We start from the raw sequence: 21,312 nt of genomic DNA on the forward strand, positions 1-21,312 counted from the left end.
TGATGATAAAGGGATATTTAAAGGCACATGTTTTGCATGAAGGCCTATAATTTAAGGATTGGTAGGTCTTTTACTTTGACAGAAATAACCAGAGTTGGGGATCCAGACATGGAAGGAAATCATTTTATCTTGTTCTTGTTAGATTACTGTATGGAATGTTTTCTTGATTTTGTTCACTCTTTGCTTGGCTCCTAGCTTAGCTGTGGTTTATTAGTCTGGTGTTTTTCTTTGCGGGTATAATTCTTTGATGAGTTCAGTCATCTGTGTTGTACTGGCTTTTAAAAACTACTTTTTGGGGGTTGAGGCGGGTACTAGGAAATGACATCGGGGGCACTCGACCATTGAGCCACATCCCTAGGCCTATTTTGTATTTTATTTAGAGACAGGGTCTCACTGAGTTGCTTAATGCCTCAGTTGTTTGAGTTTGGCTTATGAACTCATGATCCTCCTGCCTCAGGTTCCTGAGCTGTAGGAATTATAGGCATGTGCCACTATGCCCAGCTAAAAATCTCTTTTTTTTTTTTTTTTTTTTTTTTTAATGGTGCTGGGGATTGAACCCAGGACCTTGTGCATGCTAGGCAAGCACTCTACTAGCTGAGCTATATCTGAAGACCTTAAAATTGTTTCAGTTTTTCAGAAGAAAGGGTTTGGTAGATGAGAAACTCAAGAAATTTTCTTACAGATGTCTTATCAGAGCAAGTGTCTTTCAAATTAGAAACATGTCTTCAGGCTGGGTGTGGTGGTGCATCCCTATAATCACAGCGGCTTGGGAGGTTGAGACAGGAGAATTGTGAGTTCAAAGACAGCCTCAGCAACTGCAAGGCACTAAGCAACTCAGTGAGACCCTGTCTCTAAATAAAATACAAAATAGGACTAGGGATGTGGTTCAGTGGTTGAGTACCCCTGAGTTTAATCCCCAGTACCAAAAAAAAAACAAAAACAAAAACCAAAGAAAAACACATTTTTAGCCCTTGCTGTGTCTTATTCACAGGACTCCATTGCATTGTGCTGCCTCATGTAACAATGTCCAGGTGTGTAAGTTTTTGGTGGAGTCAGGAGCAGCTGTGTTCGCCATGACCTACAGTGACATGCAGACTGCCGCAGATAAGTGTGAGGAGATGGAGGAGGGCTACACACAGTGCTCTCAGTTTCTTTATGGTATGTAGCCAGTGGAATCAATGTGTTGATTACTGCATTCACTTACCTGTCTATCTCTGGGGTTTAATTCAATAAGTATTTTAGGAAAGTCTCTTGTGTTTTATATTGTCTTGGGCGCTGAAAATAGAACAGACTGGGTCACAAATAATATAGCTTCTGTGTGTATTCCTGGAAACAACTATTGTCAGGGAAATCTTCAGCAACCGAAGACAGTGATGCAGCTTCTGATCTAGTGGTATTAAAGGGTTTTGACCATCAAAAGACCCCCATTAAGGCTTTAACATTTGCCAGGTGCTAGTATGTCTTTGCAAATAAGTGAACAGAACCTCATTCTTCCAAGATGATCATAAGAAAAACAGCATTGACACAAGATTCCAAATGACCCATGTTTTCCTGCAAATCAAACTTGTCATTAAATAAAATAAAGGCAACACATATTTTGGGGCTTTGTTTTGTTTTCTTGATTTTGAGTTTGAGTCTAATTGCTAACATCAAATCTGCACTTAGAGAAAAATGGACTTGAAGTTTTAGATGCATGCCATTTTTACTTACAAGGAAAATTTTTTACTTTACAAGGCTTCGTAGTTGAGGTTAATTTTTCTCTTTATGACTTAAGAGGAGGTGGAAAGGAGGGAAAACAGAAAAATAAAGAGTCTCGGGACTCCATACTATGTAGACACTCAGAAGCAGCATTACCTGTTGATTGAGAGACCCATGAGTTTAAAGACATATGTCTGTCATCTCTGTTTGATGACTTTCTCTTGGTGTTTTTGTCTATTTTCAGACTTTCCATGAGAAGGAAGAGGGGTCAGTGAGAACCCTAGACCTTAACTGTTAGTTTGTTTTCTCTCTCTTCTCTCCCCATTTCCTCTCTCCGTTTCCTGTACTGAGGATCCAACCCAGGGCCTCATTCATTCTTGCAAGTGCTGTACCAGTGAGCCACATCCCCAGCCCCTAAACTGTTAGGGTGTTTTGGGGGGTATGTGTATATAGTAATAAGGATTGAACTCAAGGGTGCTATACCACTGAGCTACATCCACAGCCCTTTATACTTTTCATTTTGAGATAAGCATCTCCCTAAATTATTGAGGCTGGCCTCAAACTTGTGATCCTACTACCTCAGCCTCCCCAGTTACTGAGATTATAGGAGTGCATTATTGCACCTGCTTTAATTTTTATTGTTGATACTCAGATTACTTTTTGTTTATGTTTTGAACTCTGAGCCATAGAATATTTTGATTTATTGACATTATTTTAAAATTCTTGTAGTATCTTAACATGTATTTTGCTGTATTAATTTTATTGGCCATCAGGACTATGTATGCTTTTTACAAACATTAGGGACATTTGGTCAGGGATTTTAAAAAACTTATTATATATATCATGGATACCATGAGTGTTTAGGTCACTAATGGGTTGAACATAGTGGATAACTGTGTTCCTGACCTAGGAAAACAGAACATGAACACTTTCTGACATCATCTGGACTGCCTTGATGTGGCTCCCCGCACACCTGTGGCAAACACTCTGGAAGTTCAGCATTCCTTGTTTTAAAAAATAGTTATATATTTTTGTGTGTGAAACCTATTAAGTATTGTTTTTAGTTTTGCCTATTCTTTTTTTAAAATTTAAAGTAAATTGTGTTGGTGATTCTCTAGGCTTCTTTTTTCTTTAAACATTTTATGTTTTTGAGATTCACTTGTGTATTATGTTTATTTTCATTGTGTTGTACTATTCTTTTTTATGACTAAGTCTCATCTTAACTTTCCATTCTACTTTTGAAGGACATGTGGGCTCCTTCCTTCATTTAAAAAAAAAAATGTATATTTAAATTTGTTTATTTGTTTTGGTGCTCGGGATTGAACCCAGGGCTTTGTGCATGCTAAGCACAGCCCCTGTCACTGAAGTACACCCTCAGCTCCTTCCTTCCTGTTTTCCATATTTGTTTTCTGGTTTATATCTACAAATGGAACTACCAGGTTACAGTGGCACACATCTAGTGGAGGGTTCCTTTTGCCTAACATCTTATGACCCTTGGTGGATTTGGAATGGGATTTCATAGTGGCTTTAGTTTGCATTTCCAAAATTATCAATGACGTTGAGCTTGTTTTGAGGCCTCTCAAAAAATTTTGTAAAAGGCTTAATTTGTAACTCTTAATCTCATAATAGCAAAGTAACGAGAAATTTTTTTCCATGAATGATTTCTTAGAAACTTGGACTTAGGCTGTTATTATGAGCATATTAAAATATCTGGAATTTCTCTCTTACCTCTTTGTCATCCCTGTCCCAAACAGTTTACACACCTGACCAACTTTAAAACTTTGTGAGGTTATAGATACATCAAGTTTTATTGTTCTGTTGTACTTTATTTATATGTCTTATTTAAATAGGCAAAAGTTGGAAATTAACCTGTCCCTTTATATTGGCAAAGTCTTCTGTAGAAAGGAACAGTTTAATTTCTTGATTCATTTCTTCCCAGAAGAGAGATACTGTATTCTACGTCACATTAATTAATAAGAAATATTAAGTTTATAATTAGTAGTGCAGTGCTCATAGTCTATTCAAAAGCAAGCAGATATTTTCCTGACTGTAAAAATAATAATTAAAATAAAATAATTAAATTAAAAAATAATAATTAACTGAATTGCTAAGAACCTTCTTTTTCAGTTTTCTTTCTTCTTCTTCTATTACCTACTGTTTGATAGTAATTATTTATTAGTGTTGCCCTTTAGGATAGGAATATATAGGATAAATGGAGAAAGACAAAATTTAATTTGCAAATTGATTATGAACTGGTGAAAAGTGGGGTGTTGAGGATTTTTTCCTCCCCAGTTTATGGAATTTCAACATCTTTCAGAATTCTGATTTTTGTTATTTTGGAGTTGACTGTAGACTTTTATGTTATGTCTGAAGGACCACATTTCTGCTTTCTAATGTATTTAATAATGTATTTTCTTTTCCCATTTGGGAATTGATAAAGACCACCTTAATAAGCATTTCTGATCTTTTTCTCTGTCTGCTCTGTGTTTTAGGTAATGAAGAATGAAGTGATGTATTCATAGTTCCTTGGTCCTTACACTTAGAAATAGGTCAAAAGTTGACAAGCATATCATTTACTTTTTTAATAGCCTCGGCTCAAGCAATTCTTTTTTTAGTTCCTGGGCTGGCAAAAGTTTTTGTTTTCTGAGTAAGACCAGTTTTGAGAGATACTTATAAGGTGCTAGGTTTTAAAGCTATTTTAGATATGAAAGCTGATTATTTTTTTATCTTTTATATATGCCACTGGTCCATTCTTTGCCCTGACCTTGCAGAATTATTTATTAACTATTTAATGTAGTAGTTCTAACCCTCCATCCTGTGCCTATTTCTTATCATTTTGTTTCATTATAGAGAAAAGTTCTTCAGAATGGTATACTCTGAGTGATATGTCCTTGCTGTGTCTTTCTGTCACAATCATAGGAGTTCAGGAGAAAATGGGCATAATGAATAAAGGAGTCATTTATGCACTTTGGGATTATGAGCCTCAGAATGATGATGAACTGCCCATGAAAGAAGGAGACTGCATGACCATCATCCGCAGGGAGGACGAAGATGAAATTGAATGGTGGTGGGCACGCCTTAATGATAAGGAGGGATACGTTCCACGCAACTTGCTAGGAGTAAGTTATTCCAGTACTTCATGATGTTTTTATGTGTGTCATAGAGGGACTTTGTAAAAACTGTTGTGGATACAGTGTACCGTACTGCCCTTTGTTAATTACACGTGGAATTTTAAATTTCGGATAGTCTTATATTTTTGACTTATAGCCACAGTTTTGATGATTTATTTATGCTCAGGAGCATATTTATAATTTTGCCAGAGAAAACAAGAATGATATGCTTCAAAACTTTGCATTGATCTCTCACAGATTCAGGTATACTCTCACATGGTTATATTTGCACAGGGTATATGTGGGGTGTATGAAAGAAAAATGAGGAGGATAATTGAGAGATTGAATAAAGTTTAAAGGTAAAAATGCTTGAAAAATCTACTTTTGATGAGAAAGTAGCAAAGACTTGAGGGAAGAAAGAGCGACTAGTGGTGAATAGCATATGGCATGTAGATCACCAGCCCTGGCTTCAACATCACTTCAGGTCTACCTGGAGCACTTATTATCTGGGTAACTGAGTGGTGGAAGGAAGGTCAGGATGCCGGAGAAGCTTACCTCCTAAGATTGTTGTGAGGATCATGCAGGAGTCTAATATAGAGCAATGGGAGATAATGTTGTAGGCATTTTCATCAAGTGTCAGAGAAACATGGTCTCTACCTGCATTGAATCTCCTACTCTGGCATCCAGGCCATGAGCAGGATTCTGTCTCAAGAATTATACAACTGGGATATTACTTTCTGTGAAGTTCCTTGAAATGACTCTATTGCTGGGACCTGACTCTCTGGATTCTGACCACTGTCCCTCTCCTGACTGTTCCTTCCCAGTGTTGCCTGTTTAATGTGCAATATAAATGACTTGATAGACCTGGACTGCTGCCTTCCCAGGGCTGCATTTACTATGAAATAAAATTTTGGTGGTTTAGGTGGCATTTATTTTTGTGATTATAATATAGATTATAAAGAATAATGAAAGTTAGAAAAAAATTAGACTGTGGAGCTCTGTAAAAAAAGAAAAAAGAAAAAAAAAGCTTTCAAATTACCAAACGAAAGTAAAAATAGAAAGTTGTTCTCTTTCATGCACTCACATTCGTTTCTATAAAGTCTTTAGCACCAGAGAAGTCAATCTCTTGCATATGGCTACTTTGCCTAATAAAACATCAACAATGAATAAGCACAGTTTACATATTGTAGTTTCTTATCTGGGAAAAGTGCTACTTAGAACTAAGTGCTTATTAAACTTCTGTTTTAATATTCTTTAAATTGACAAATAATTGTATATGTTTAATAACACGGTCTTTAAAAATATGTATACATTGTGGAATGGTTAAATCAAAATAGCATGCATTACTTACCTCATGTCATTAGCGTTTTTGGTGTGTGCAGTGAGAATAAACTTTTTTTTCTTTAAAAGCAGTTTTATCAGAAAGATCCCGTGTGTTGGGGGAGAATTTGTTACCAAGTATGAAGCAGTTGTTCAAAGACACTTTAAGTTGAGCCTTCTATAGAGCTTCAGAAGGTTCTAAAATTAGCTGACCTGACGAAAGATTTTCATTTTAGTTCCAAATTTAGATACAAGTGTCCTCTGCACAATATTTTTAATGTTTTTTAAAAAAGGAAAGTATGTAAAAGTTGACTTTTTAAATCAGAGGCTCAGCCTGAGTCTAGAAAATTATGTTGATTGAATATCTTTTCCTAAAGAAGAATGATAATCCTTAAATAATAGTGACCCATCAGTTTTTCAGTTTAGGCTGGAAGTCTGAATCTCTTTAAGTAAACCTGTTTTTCTGTTGTTTCAGAGAGAAGGGTTTTTGTTTAGTTTGTTAGTTGAATCACTAGTTGAACTTGCTCTGGACTTCAAGACAGTACTTTGCAGCCTTTGCTCTCAGCTTTTGTTTTGGAAAACACAAAAACCACACTCCACTTAGCCTTTCTTACATCTGTAGATTTTGTGGCATTTTGTTCTTGACAGTCTCAAGTTCCATCACACAATGTTATGTCCACTGTGAATCAAATTAAAAGAGATTTTAATCTCTCATCTTTCTTCCATAGTAATGAAAACTCTAAATGTTGGAGTATGTAGCATATAGCAAACTGTCATCAGCAGTTTGTCTTCCTGACTTCATTTACAGTTCAGTAAATTGCAGATTGAGTTAATGCCTAGAGCTGCTGAAGGTTTTTATTGCTTTGTGATATTGTCACAGTTGATGGACCCTTGTGACCTTTGATGTCTTTCATGGAGTGGCTGATGAGAACATTGCTAAATGTGAACCTTGTGCACTTGGGTGCCTCTGCTTAGTTTGATTTTTTTCCTGTCATATTTATGCCCCTCTTCCCAGTGTTTCATGAAGTTTCACTCTGCTCTCATACCTATGTGCAGTATGTAAATATTTTTTAAACTTTCTTACAGCTGTACCCAAGAATTAAACCAAGACAAAGGAGCTTGGCCTGAAACTTAACAGAATTTTAGTTAATGAAGAATTAGTCTTAATTATCACCAAGAAGAAATAATACAGCTGTTTTTGGCAGAAATTTTACAAGACTTATTTTAATGACAATGTATCTTGAAAGCAATGAAGAATGTGCTCTGGAAGAAAATGAAGGATTGAAGAATTCACTGCTAGTGGGGGACACTCAGCATGAGGAAATGGAGCTTCTAAGTCAGCAGACCATACTGTGCTGGGCCCAGCTGTTCCATGGAACATTCAGGAAGACACAGTAACAATCTCGTTTTCTGCAAGAAAGAGGACCATTCCTTGAGCTTTTGTGAAATCTGCTTCCTGTCCAGTTTAGTGGGCATTTTTGGCACTGTTCTGTACCAGTCCTCCTGCCAGAAGGACCAGTGCCATCACGGCACCATCCCCAGTCCTCTAGCACCAGCAGGCCTCGGACTCGTGTGGGGGCTTGAATGTGCTGTACACTTGTGTATTGTCAGCAAAGAATTGCTGGTTGTTTGTCAGTGAGCAATAACTATTATATATGAGTTCTTCTAGCATCTTAAGAAATTATACATGGATTTTAAATATTGAAACTAAACTACACTACCTAATCTAAATTAGATTTAGAATCTTGTTTTTAGGCTGAATATGAATCTATATTTATTGTCTTTTGTACCTTGAAGTTGGTATAGACTTACCCATAGTATTTGTCAAGATTATAGCTAACTTTAAAAACAGTGTAATAAAATTAAACTTTTGGACTCTAAGCTGTTTTACTGGTTTTCATTTTAGATGTTCTAAACAGCTTCATCTAAAGTTCACAAATTATTGCAATATCTCTTACCCAAGTGAAAAAAGTTCTGTAATAAGACTTATCAGCCATGTGACTAATGTAAGAAGTATTTCTTTAAATACTTATTTTGCATTTTGTGTTTGGATGGTTTTTGGTACAGAACTGAAATTTTTTAATGATCTTGATGATCATTGGGGATAGAAGCCTATGGGTACTTTTGACCTGGAGCCTCTGATATGCTGTGCCCTCATTTATTTCCCTTTCTTGATAGAGTTATGTTTTATTACTCTGTTACTAAATACATGAGTTGCTTTGGAAATCATTTTACTTAGAGGAGATAAATATATAAATAAAAATTTTTTTTGTGTGTGGTATGAGGATTAAACCTAGGGGTGCTCTACCACTTAGCTACATCCATGGCCATTTTTATTTTTTATTTTGAGACAGGGCCTCACCAAGTTGTTTAGGGCTTCACTAAGTTGCAAGACTGGCCATGAACTTGTGAACTCCTGCCTCAGCCTCCCAAGTCTCTGGGATTACAGGCGTATGTTATTATACTCAACTGGATCTATAATTAAAGAGAAGACACAAATGAAAAACCATGGTCATTTTTCTTAATATTTTTTTATGAGTAGCTAACTTCTAACAAGGAATAGCCATACACACACATCCTTCAGAGAAATGAAGAAAAAAATAACAACATGAACTAAACTTCTAAAATATACATGGTAGGCAAAAATTCTAAAAATGCCTCCCCTCCCCCAGCATCATAGTCCCCTGGTAATTCAAACCAATACCAGTGTAGGTACTGTTGTGAGGGACTTTTCAGATTTAAATAAGTTCATTAATCAGCTAACCTTAAAATAGGGTGATTAGCCAGGTAAATTATCCAATAGGCAGTGTAATCATATGAGCCATCAAAAGTAGGAGAGGAAGCCAGAGACCCTTCTCTTCAAAGGGATCATGAGTTAGGGAATGTGGAAGGTCAGTCCTTTAGCCACATGGAATTGGACTCTGCCAACTTGCATAGGCCTGCCAGGAAATGAATTCATCCCTCCAGAAGGAAAGTGTTGATGGGACTGGGGTTGAACTTCTGATCTACAGAACTGTGCATTATTATGTATTTTTAAAATAATTTTTATTAAATGCTATTATAGCAGTAGGAAATAAATTCAACATGCATTCTAGAACTGGGCTGCTGGACTTAACTAATCCATTAAATGACTGTGCCCAGGACACTTGATCATCCTGTGCCTTATTTTCCTGATATAGTGGAGTTTAATGCCATTGCCTTTGATTGTCACTGACAGGAGTTTGAGGAGGTCCCTTCGAGGAGGCAGTGGGACCTCGATTCAACCGAGGCAGGTTCCTGACAGCTGCTGAAAAGAATTTCAGGATGTATCAAAAGCAAGGCACAAGCAAAAATTTATTAAAGGAGAGCAGAGATATCACATTCTAAAAGCAGGGCACAAGTGCCTCATACCTCTTGAAACAAGTCACCTGCCCAGGGTTGAGCTCTTGACAATATATATGATTTTCCTGGGAAGAAATGTACAGGTTCTCAGGCAAGCTTTTGTGAAAGTCAGATCTCATGTGAACCATTTGTTATTTGGAGTTCAGAGTGTTTCCTTTTGGTTAAACAATCTAACTATAAATCAGTTGTGGGTACATTGTGTTTGAATCTGGTGACATTTGTGTTTTTGTCCTACTTGATCTGATACAGATATACACTGGAGCTTTTATTCATCTAATGAAAGAGACAAGCATGGTTAATCATGCTTGAAGATCTGGGTCTCCATTACCAAGGTCTAGTCATTCTCTCCAAGAGCCCACCTATCTCATGCATACTTCAGAGCTGAAAGGGAAATCATACCAAGTACTATATGAAAAGTGCTTGGTAAACTAAAGAATTATGCAGCCAGCCGCAGTGGTGCATGCCTGTAGTCTCAGCAGCCCAGGAAGCTGAAACAGGAGGATCTAAGTTCAAAGTCAACCTCAGCAATTTAGTGAGGCTCTAAGCAACTTAGTAAGACCCTATATCTAAATAAAATATAAAGAAGGGCTGGGGATGTGGCTCAGCGGTTCAATCCCTGGTACCCACCCCCAAAAGAATTATGCAAATGTATGGAAAGGGAAGATGTGAAAACCAGGAAACAATGATGATCTCAGTTTTATATTCCTTAATCCTAAATTTAGAACATTTTTTTTATTTTCTGATTTTGGTTTTTAATTTATTATTAAAGTATCCTTTTTGAAGCTTATAGAAATATATCAAAGTATAGGGCTGGGATTGTGTCTCAGCGGTAGAGCACTTGCCTAGCATGTGCGAGGCCCTGGGTTCGATCCTCAGCACCACATAAACATAAATAAGTAAAAGTATTGTGTCCAACTACAACTAAGAAATACTAAAAAAAAAAAAGATATCAAAAATATATATAAGTTATAAAGGGCGGGAAAGGCCACTTTAGAGGCACTATTACACTTGAATGTGTTTCTTTGTAGTCTTGTCTATGAATTTTTTTTTCTCTTGAATTATGGAGAGCATACTGTTAAGCAGTTATGTCTTGTTTTATGCTTGACATTGTATAAGTATCAACAGGGTTTTTAATGACTACATAATACTCTATTGTGCAATTTATTTAATTATTTATCTGATGAACACGTGTCAATGTTTTTCAGATATATTATAATGTATACTATTATTCATTAATAGTATACATATATATTATAGTCTTACTATAATGTCATATTTTTATGATAGTGGAATTTTTAGATTTTTGCAAATGGTGAGGAGTAAACCAACTGGAGAGTGGACCATGCCTTGGGTGGGGGGATATATAAACTTCAGATTATGCTTAGGTCCTAAAGGCCTTGGAGCCATTGAGGAATTTTGCTTAGGGGCAGTGAAGGATGGCCTGGGATTGTCACATGAAAGGAGTCATCAGAGTTAGCCCGAGAAGCAGACATTAAGAAAACCTGGAGAATACAGATTCTCCATACAGGGAATAGAGAATGGAGTTAAAAGCAGCAGAAAGGCCCAGAGAGATGGGGGACTGGTAGGTGTTTGTAGTATTTGACATTAGGAAATAAATGGTCAGAATTATACTCCATGTGTGTATAATATGTCAAAATATGCTTTACTGTCTTATTTGTCTAAAATGAACACATTTTTTTTTTTAAAGGCAAAAAAAAAAGTGGATTTAAAAAGTGAAAGGCTATTTAGCCACATTGTACCAGGTGAAGGGATCAATGAGAAACAACTAGAGAACTAGGTCTAGTATGGCAGCCACTCAGGATGCTTGTTTGAAGGAAAGATGGAGGGGTGGGAGTAGGCTATGTCCTTTGGGATGTGGAAAGCACATAGGTTCATTTACTGTAGGAAAAGAAACTGAAGACAGGGATTGAGTATAATTGATGGAGGGGCTGAGGTGGGCCTGGTATTGCAATTCATGAGGGTTTAATTCAGGGTGAGTTTGTACAGGGTCAGAAAGGGAAGATTTACTTTGTTTATAATTTTCCCCCCTGTAAAATAGACAAAATTGACAAATATTAGGTGAGAAAACTCAGGATGCTTGGTCAATCTGCCCCCATTTTTAGTCTTTTCTAAATTGGCTATGATGAGCACATGCCCTATTTCTTTTTTAAACCTTATCTCTTATTGCAACTAAAATGGTAAAGTCCACTGGGTCAGCTCTCCAGATCAAAGTCCAGCAAGAGGGACGTGTTCTCCATCACAGTCCAGGTTTGGTATAGCCTCTGCTGATTGGTGGGGGCCTACCCTCTGCCCCACTCTGTACCTAGTCAGAAGACCCCTCCCCTACCATTTCTATCCTGAAAACTGCTGCTAAACAGAAAAACTACACACCCTGGTGTATTTTGATTATACCCACGTTTTCTAATCCCCAAGTGGCCAGCAAGATCCACTCGGCAAGTAGGAAGAGCTTCAGTGCATTTGAGTTGAGTTTGGGAAATCTATTGACTCACCTTTTCAGGAAGTATTAGATGGCATTTGCCTATTGAGTCATCGCACATCTTTTCCAAGGATCCGTGGCAGCTGACCAGTGATATAATCTGCCTATTTTCTCAGCTCCCTACACCAGTCACTGCTGGCCACAGTGACATTGGGCTTTCAGCTAATGCTGAAAGGCACACAAGTCTGTGCCTCCTTAAAAGAGACCAGCAAGCCGTAGAAATTAGAGCTGCCCTTCATGGTCAAGTATTAGTTTCTGAAATAGATTTTTAAAATATTGTATAGTTCTACAATTTAATTACAGGTAAGATATCTTCTCAGTATGTCCATTTACAAGAGGTAACATTCCTCACTTAAGCAGAAACAAGCTATAATTGTGTAGATCCATACCCCATTCCACTAGGACCACCCTCCAGGAGGGAAAAGGAACAGCATGGTGTGACTGCATGGGGCAACTCTTTATTTAACAGGACATTTGGAAGGCGATAAGGCAACAGAGGCAATATTTTTATAATGTTGCTAACATTTTCCGGAGCCCAAAGCCAGGAAACCAGCTTGCATCATTTCCACAAGAGCTGCTCAGCAGTGTCCTCCCTAACCCGATGTACATACTAGTAGCAATGAAGTACATAAACTTTCAAGGCGGCCAACAGCTTGTTTTGTCCTTTATCGTTGACAGTTTGCAAACTGGATGCTTGGTTTTGGCACACTGCTTCAGATGATTACGAGTAGAATCCCTTCAGTATTTAGAAGACTAACTTTTTAATTAAGGCCAAATATGCTCAAGGACTTGAGTTTCAAGAACGACTCACTGTTACCAATCAATATTATATAAAACATGTCTCTTTTTTAACCCAAATGATGGAGGTAAGCTTTTTCCCCTAGAGTCTTTAGATGCCACGAGAGTAAATACGACTTCATGATGCACCCTATATCTGGTTCACTCTAGGGAAATGGCAGGCTCTGGGCTGCTGTTTGGTAGATACCACAGCTGCATTTTAAAACTTGAAGTTACTTTAAATATTTCCAGCAAGGGCCTTGTGGCCTTTGAGATTGACTTGTGTTTGCTCAGCTGCTTTTCTTCCTGATTTAATATTGATTTAATATTGCTATGAACAGGAGAGTGTGTAAAAGTAAAAAGTGTATACTATTTACAAGTTTAAAGCTTTCCTTTAGCTTACCAAGGGTTAAGTGACTCACTTGCCTGTAGGATAATGATATGCAGATCTTTTAATTTGATATGTGAAAGTTTTTGCTATCTCAAATAGTATTTTTCAGCTATAATCATCAGTTTAAGTAAATGTTCCCATAATTTCAAGGTCCAGATACAAAATTTTTGTCTGGTAGTCCTTGGCTGATTTTTATTTTCCCATGAGAAGTCTTCAGGTAGATGAATTATGACTTCAAAGTACTGAAAAACAGAGCCACTGTGGGAAGAAGAAAAACAAATTATTTCATTAAGCATTTTTAAACTTAAAGGCTATTTAAGCCCTTTGGATTATTGTTGAAGATTGTTATACCAGAAAAACTGAGCAAGAACTAAAATATCAGTGTACTAACATTTTTCTACCTAAGTTCTTGAATCTAGCCAGCTCTGTACAGGTCCAGCGACTGTGTTATTTGAATCAGATGGTCACTACAGAATGGACTAAATGCACTGAGTGAAATGCAAGTATTATACTAGCATTTTTACATCTCTGCCTTGGAACATCACTTCAGAAGTTTGTCAGGGAGTGGATATCCAGAAACCAGTGGTTTTCAACCTTAGGTCTATATTGGAATGATATGGTCTGGGATATACAAAGCCCCTCAGTGACAGCTGACCAGTGATATAATCTGCCTATTTTCTCAGCTCCCTACACCAGTCACTGCTGGCCACAGTGACACTGGGCTTTCAGCCAAGGCTGAAAATCACAGCAAATGAGAGGGAGGTTTTCTGGACACAGTTCCTCCTTGGCAAGACTACTGAGGCAGGGATCCCCAGGGATCTCTTGAAGGGGATAAGAGCTAGTGGGTAAGATGTGCTCAGAGGAAAGAGGAAGGAGTGGACTGAAGAGGCAGGCCAGGATAGGTGGACAGGGGTGGGGAGAACAGGATATCCAGAAGAGGCCAGAAGTTTCCAGAACCTAATACATGGCATGGTTTATACCACAATCGTATTTACTCTTCTCTAGCTTGCAGTCTTAGGGATATTTTCTAGGCAATATAGAGTTTTAAGCAAGTTGGCATGATTTGTAAACAGCTAAACTATTTTCAGTTGGATAAAGGCACTTTATGATCCATTATAGCACAGTGAAACAACCCTTTGGTTGCTGGCTTCTTCCACAGTTCAAAATTCAAGGGACGGGTTGCCCGTCCCTTAGACCTGGTAACACTTTGCTTCTCTGTCACATGGATAGGATTGATGACAGTGCCATTTCCACCCAACCTTGGCCATCTCACTACATCCCTTTGGGGCCTGTGCCACTCCAGATTCTGTTCCCCTGGGTTCAGAGAAATGAAGACTGGAGCCCTGTGATAATGGATGGTTACCCCACCTGGCTTCTTCAGCTATCCTGAGGTCAGAAGGTTCTATCGCTCAAAGCTGTCATCAGGATGGCAAGTGCACATTTTATACATTGCTTTTTGTGAAATTGACATACCAACTTAATTTGATTGTTGTTCGTTTCAGAGATGGATATTGCTGGGTTCCAGACCCATGGCAAACCTATTTACTATTGCTAGTTTAATCTTTAATTTAGTGGGGAGGAAGTAGAGAAAATTTTCTTGGAAAGTATTTTACGTAGATCTGGTCTGAGAATGACAGGTCTTCCCCAAACCCAACTTTCATCCACAGGTTTCTTTATATAAGTACCTTCTCTAAGACACACGGATCAGCAGTTCCTTTTTCTGAGAGTGATCTGGCAGCCACCCTCTTCTTAGCTTAACCTTGTGTTATGCTCTAGTCAAAGCTCATGGGAAGAGGGAGCCAGGTGTGTTTTCTTGAACTCTTAAATCAGTAGGCCAGTTGAGAAACAATAACAACAGTGCACTGTGAGACTTGATAGCCATTTACAGGCCTATCCCCAAAGGACCAGAAAAATTTTATAATGAAACTTTAAAAGGCAGGTCATCCAAGGAACAGGCCATTCTGTTCCCGCTTTCCCCCAGTCCCCTTAGGAGCGAGGTGGTTGGCGTGAGCTGCTGACTTACAGAAATAAGGTCGAGCTCTATTGTTCCAGTATTTTCGGGATCCAGCTGCTTAAAGATCCCTGTGGAGGGAGACAAAGGAGATGTCAGAAGCAAGTGAGCCAAGACAGAGATCAAGTCATCCCAATTTGGCAGCTGATTTCATTGACTGCCACAAGCATTTTTTCCTCTTTCTCCAAGCTAACAAAGAGGGAATTTTATTCTCAGTCCCTGGACAGACCATGTCTCTGGTTTAGGTGACTGCACCGTGGTGAAAGGAAAGCTGCTTTTGTACCCAAAGAACTGAAATAAGTATTTCCCCAAATGTTCACGTACTGAATAACGTTTCCAGCCGAACCAAACACCGTACAAAATTATCAAAATCGATGATGAGCTGATCATCAGCAAACCGAGCAACGATCACTTGGTGAAGTTGACAGGGCATCTTGAAACCTGAAGTTAAGTGAACAAACAAACAAACTCATTGCTAAATATTAGGTTGCATCATGTAGCTCTGTCGACAGGTTATGGAACTGAGATGACACTTCAAATTATAGTTACAATCATTTTTGTCTCTGGGCTGCTTGCTCTTATGTGAGATTTATTTATTTATTTTTCCCAGTGCTGGGGATTGAACCCAGGGCCTTGTGCATGTGCTAGGCAAGTGTTCTACCGCTGAGCTACATCTCCAGTCTGAGACTGGTTTTACTTTGCAAAACCAGTACCTTTGTTTCTTTTGTTTCCAAACTGTTTGCTGTTGTTCTGCTTGCTTCCTTAATAATGCATAAGACTTTTCTTGCCTCTTTTTCCACTGTCATGCTACTACAGGCTGTGAACCATGCTTCCTTTCCATGTTTGTTTAGTTAGCTCTGAATCAGCTTGGAGCTCAGTCTCATCCTGGATGTAGGTGGCAGAAACGATTTGTGGTAAACTAATATTCATTCTTCCTTGTTCCACAGTAAATGCATTTTCAATGAGACTATGGCTGCCTGGAATTAAGACTGCATTTCCCAGCTTTCCTTGTGATTAAGTTTTAGCCAATAGGATGTGTAAGCAGAAGTGATGGGTGTGCCCTTAAAGGCACAGAGCTCTTCTGCCAAGCTGTTTGAGGCTTGTGGTTGTGGTAGCAAGTTGTCCTAGAGCCTTAGTGGCTAATGAAGCAACATGATAGGAAGAGCCTAGGGCCTTCACAGTAGAAGGCACCACCCCAGCCTTGGATGGCTTGAGGGAAAGGTATATCTTATTTATACCACTGTTCTTTGGAGTCTCTATTGCACCATTACATCACAGTTAACAGAGTGCACAGCCTCTTGTCATGTTTGTCCCTAAAGCACACCAGTTTCCTACTCTGCTGGTCTAACCCCAAGCTTATGTCCTATTTATTGCTGTCTAGTACTACTAGGGACTTCTTGGAAGGGTTGAGTTGAGACATTCCATTTCTGCCTAAACAACTCTACCCAGGAAGGAGGAGCATGGGGGCAGGTCAGTTAAGAGCTAGCCCTGCCTGTTTGCCCTGCCAGACTGCTTTGAAGGAAATCTGGATTCAGAAGGCACTGAAGGCAGAGCCTCAGGGACTGCATTTAATTTGACCAAATAGTTTTTAAGAGGAAAATGAAAAGGATGAGTTTGTATTAGACCTGAACCTGCTTTATGTCATAACTCACCAACCAAGCTTTATATTGCATGGTGTAATATAAATGTTCAGTATGCTACAGGTGGAAAAAAACAAAGGGAAGGAGCTAGATTGTGAAGTGTTACCTGCTTCTTCTAGTGCTTTCCTCATCTCGTAGGAATTCATGGTACCAGACCTGTCAACATCGATTTCCCGGTAAATTTTCTGGAAGAAAGAAAATAGTTATCAAAACCATGACCCAAAACAAAAAACAGGTGGCAAACTGTAGTATGTACAGAATGGGATGAAGTTCTTAGCTCCAGGCCTCTAGTTTGGCCTTGCTAGAATTGTCCATGTTTGTACCTTAAATAGCTAATAGTATTTTGCCTCTTTCTGTGAGCAGGTTTGGAAATATGCCCATCAAATTAGCTAGGCAATTATCATGGGCACAGGTCATTGTCTCATGCAGTTTTTGTACTTGAGCTGACACAAAGCCTAACTACAAAGGGCCACACAGCCTTTGCGGGAAACCCTTGATAATGGGTTAATTAGGCAACCCCATTTCTTGTCACTAATCCAGTCAAGTTGCCTAATGATAATTAGGCAACCCCATTTCTTGTCACTAATCCAGTCAAGGCTGGAATAGACCACTTAGTTTGCAAAGTCCTTGTTTTGTTTGTTCTTGCATTTGTCCAGCCCAGTCTGTCTTCCTTCTGACCTCCATACAGATAAAGGCCCAACCCCTTGGAAATATTCCTCTACCCTCCAGAAGAGTTGCTGCACCTTAAAGAATATGCCTAGAGTGTTCCCTGACACAGATCCTCCTGCCCTCCCGGAGCCCTCCTGGGATCATACTTGGTATTTCTGAATCTTCGTCCAGAGAATGTAGAACTCCTTCAGCCCCAGCTTGCCGCTCCCATCCGACTGCCTTCAGTCAAGGAAAGCTCATGGAGTCTGACATCATTTGGGCATCCTGTCACCTGGTTTGTCCTCCTATCTGGATCTTCTGATTATCACAGCACATATACAAAGAGGTTTTGCAGAAGGATCCCTCTCCTGCTTTTCACATTGCCAACCCTCCATGTAAAGGGTTGGAGGAAGGGCAAGATAGAAACCTCCTGGATGATCTTTTCACCTGGTGGTGCTGTGGTGGCCCCAGATCCTGCTATAAATAAGCCATGGGATGATATGCAGATGGATTCAGATGGCTGAGCCCTTGTCATTTTTTTAAAAAGCATTATTTGGAGTATTTATAAGAGGCCTCTTGAGAGGGGACTACATAATGGGTGCACACCATGATTGTACTAGATAAAATGTTACAGAACCTTACCATCATTCTTACTAAGCTCAGAAACAAGTAGAGAACCTGATTAGTCTGCTCTTGGGACTGCTCTTGGTGGCCTAGGAAGGAACTAGATCAAAAGGGAAGGAGAATGCTTTTGGAAGTGAGCTTTATCTATAGATCTAGAAGAAAATCTTGACCAAAGAAAATAGATTCATATCAGAAATATTATGGCTTAGGGACCATTTTCCCAGGAGAAATAGTGGAAATACTGTCACTCAGGAAACAACCCAGGCTGCTCTGGGCAGAGTATGGCAGGTATACTGTTGAGATCTCTGCAGCAGCCCCAGGACAGACTGGCTGACCGCCCTCTGAGCTTATGGAGGTAGGCAGGGGAGGCACTTCAGTTTCCTTCATCTGGGGTTCTTCATGTCTCCCTGGGAAGGCAGCTCAGTGCTAAGGACAGTCCCACTGTAGCCCCCCAGTTGGGAGGGTGCGACTGGCCATTTTGCATGGGAAGAAGGTAATACATTGGGACATCTCTGGAGTGAGATTTTTAACTCCCAGTCTCTGTTCTTTGGAGCACTTTAAAGGATACATCCAGCATGTCCACCATGATTTTGCAAGTCTCAATGCTGAAGCCATCTGACTTGATATCTTGACCTAAAAAGACAAAATGAACAAAATCTTTTAGAGCACTGTCCAACAGAACTTTCCACAAAAATGAAAATGTCCTTTCTTTGTGGCCCCCACTACAATAGCCATTTAAATTACTCCATGAGGGTACATGTGGGAGGTGGCTGCCATACTGGGACAGTACAGAGATTATGTTATATTTTTCTGCAGACTTCTCTGTATATTTGCTGTGGGAAAATGGTGTTTGAATAGGTGCTTGTTATTTTTATTTTTATTTAATGGTTTGAGACAGGGTCTCACTATGTTTCTGCATTGGCCCAGAACTGGACCCAAATGATCCTCCTGCCTCAGCCTCTCAAGTAGCTGGGACTACAGGTGCACACCACCACGTCTAGCTCAAGTGCTTTTTTTAAAAGAATTTTTGTGAATTACAGTAGATGGGGGTAGAAAGAGAAGATGGAGGGGAGGGGAGGGGAGGGGGGATAGTAGAGAATAGGAAAGGCAACAGAATACATCAGACACTAGTATGGCAATATGTAAAACAGTGGATGTGTAACCGATGTGATTCTGCAATCTGTATACGGGGTAAAAATGGGAGTTCATAACCCACTTGAATCAAATGTATGAAGTATGATATGTCAAGAACTATGTAATGTTTTGAACAACCAATAATAAAAATTTTAAAAAAAGAATTTTTGTGAACATAGACTTGTTTATTTTTTATACCTTTATTTTATTTATTTATTTTATATGGTGCTGAGGATTGAACCCAGTGCCCCACATGTGCTAGGCAAGTGCTCTACCACTGAGCTACAGCCCCAGCCCTCAAGTGCTTTTTAAATAAGTAAAAGAAGCATACAGATGGAAAGTGCACACAGATGGAAAGCCCCCTGTGGTTGCTGGTCAGGGAAAAAGCCCCCAAATCCAGAGGGCATGTGTGTTTGCTGTGGGCTGTGGCCTCTGAGAGGAAGAGGGTTGCTTCATCTGTTCAGCTACGGGCCCTATATGGACTGTCTGTGTCCCCAGTTGGCCGACAAACCTGAGGACCTGGAAGCTCTCCAGAAGCTACTGCATCCTACTAAGGGAGTCCTGTCTCACTGGTGATTGGCACTATGAGACCCTTGCCTCAAATATGACTCTGGTTCCTTACAGACTTCATGAGGAGGAACCAACCTTTGGGTTACATCCTTGTAAAATGTTGGAAACCTAACCTGTCTTGATGTGGCCACTCCTGGCCACAAGCCCCTACTTGTATATGGGCACAAGGCTGTGTGTGGGGCCCTTGGGCAGGAGGCTGGAGTCACCAGGCAGGCAGGGGGAGGGTCTTGGGCTCAGAGGCATGTGTGGAGCAAATGCTGCTCCCCAGACAGGGGCAGGCTGAACCAAGCATGGCCTGATCCCTCCCGCCTTCCATCTGTGCAGAAACAATGAGGCTTCAGTGTCCTCGGGCTCATGACAGCCACACAGCTGAAGAGCCCTGTGACCTCACTTGTGCCTGGCAAAAACCTCAAGGATAAACACATCTTCTTGTCCTCCCCCTAAATTGGAGGAGGGAGGCTATAGGCTGGGACCAGCCTTGGGAAGCCCTGCTCTGGCCACCCAGCTCTCCCTGGTGAGCACTCTGCATCACAGATGCTCTAAAATGGCCTTTTGTTCTGGGGACACAAGGCATGGGCCAGTTTATATGGTCTCTGGGAGGTGCATACACATCGGGACAGAAGACCCTGCTGGCCCTGGACCCTTCTCTGGCTCTAAAAGGAGGATTTACTTTGATCTTATGGGGTTAGGCAAGTGGCCGTCTAATCTGCTGTCAGAGGGAATGATGACCCTTGAAGTCCATGAGACATCTGGATATGATCCATAGGGCTGATGTTCAGGATATGACAATATATGTATTATTTTTTTATGATTTATAATTATAGATTTATAATTTGTGAAATTGTATAAAACGCTGTTGTCTATTTTGCTACTGTATTGAAAACAGCATAATTATTAATAATTTGATGGGGGTGGGGGGATAGCTTGACAGGGTGGGGACGTATTTCTTCCTCTTCCCCATTAGTGATCAACAGTAGGGGGAACTGAACAATCAATCCGTGGATTATATTTTTCCCCTAAGAAATAATAATAAGCTGAAAAGATGTGCAGGAACCACAACTCTATCTTATTCTTAAGTCTGTATCTCAGGTTTTTTATTCTTTCTTTATAGAAGCCCTTTAGCCTGGGCTGACGGCTGATATTTTCAGAGCCTTGAAGTCATTTGCTTGGCTTAGAGGCTCAAATGAAGTGACATTTCTCCCAGCAAGGAACTGGTTAGATGAAGCTCATTTAAATACAAAATGGAGAGATGGGACTTTATAATCCATTTTCCTTAACTTGAATGTAAGATGGGCCATTTATTTTCCCATCCTAGCCCAAGGAGATGTCATCACTAAACCAGTGATTCCTCACTGAATCAGCCAGAGAATTCTGAAACACCAGAATGCTTTCTGGTTTCCACGCTTTCAGTAAGAAAAACCTAATAACAGCTACCATCTATGGAGGGCTGGCTCTGCATCAGGCAGTTTCTACGTAACCTCATGTAAGACCACTTGTAAGACAGCAAGTCG

General features: G+C 39.6%; 2 protein-coding genes across 3 annotated transcripts in view; one reads left to right on the forward strand and one right to left on the reverse strand.

Moving 5' to 3' along the window:
- Tp53bp2 (tumor protein p53 binding protein 2) overlaps positions 1-7,995 on the forward strand; it is a 199,231-nt gene extending 191,236 nt beyond the window's left edge. For both annotated transcript variants that reach the window (XM_076831709.1, XM_076831708.1), the window contains exons 16-18: positions 992-1,158; positions 4,618-4,817; positions 7,215-7,995. In XM_076831709.1, the coding sequence (XP_076687824.1) occupies positions 992-1,158; positions 4,618-4,817; positions 7,215-7,256 (409 nt within the window). In that variant the 3' untranslated portion in view covers positions 7,257-7,995. The remainder of the gene's footprint in view (positions 1-991; positions 1,159-4,617; positions 4,818-7,214) is intronic.
- A 4,449-nt stretch (positions 7,996-12,444) lies between these two features.
- The window catches only part of Capn2 (calpain 2), a 52,911-nt gene continuing 44,043 nt past the window's right edge, over positions 12,445-21,312 (reverse strand). The window contains exons 16-21 of the mRNA XM_076873040.1: positions 18,666-18,730; positions 17,641-17,709; positions 16,932-17,010; positions 15,510-15,626; positions 15,198-15,256; positions 12,445-13,432 (exon numbers count right to left, since the gene is read on the reverse strand). Of these exons, the coding sequence (XP_076729155.1) occupies positions 13,409-13,432; positions 15,198-15,256; positions 15,510-15,626; positions 16,932-17,010; positions 17,641-17,709; positions 18,666-18,730 (413 nt within the window). The 3' untranslated portion in view covers positions 12,445-13,408. The remainder of the gene's footprint in view (positions 13,433-15,197; positions 15,257-15,509; positions 15,627-16,931; positions 17,011-17,640; positions 17,710-18,665; positions 18,731-21,312) is intronic.

This window comes from Callospermophilus lateralis, chromosome 13 (genome assembly GCF_048772815.1).
Source record: "Callospermophilus lateralis isolate mCalLat2 chromosome 13, mCalLat2.hap1, whole genome shotgun sequence".
Taxonomy (NCBI): domain Eukaryota; kingdom Metazoa; phylum Chordata; class Mammalia; order Rodentia; family Sciuridae; genus Callospermophilus; species Callospermophilus lateralis.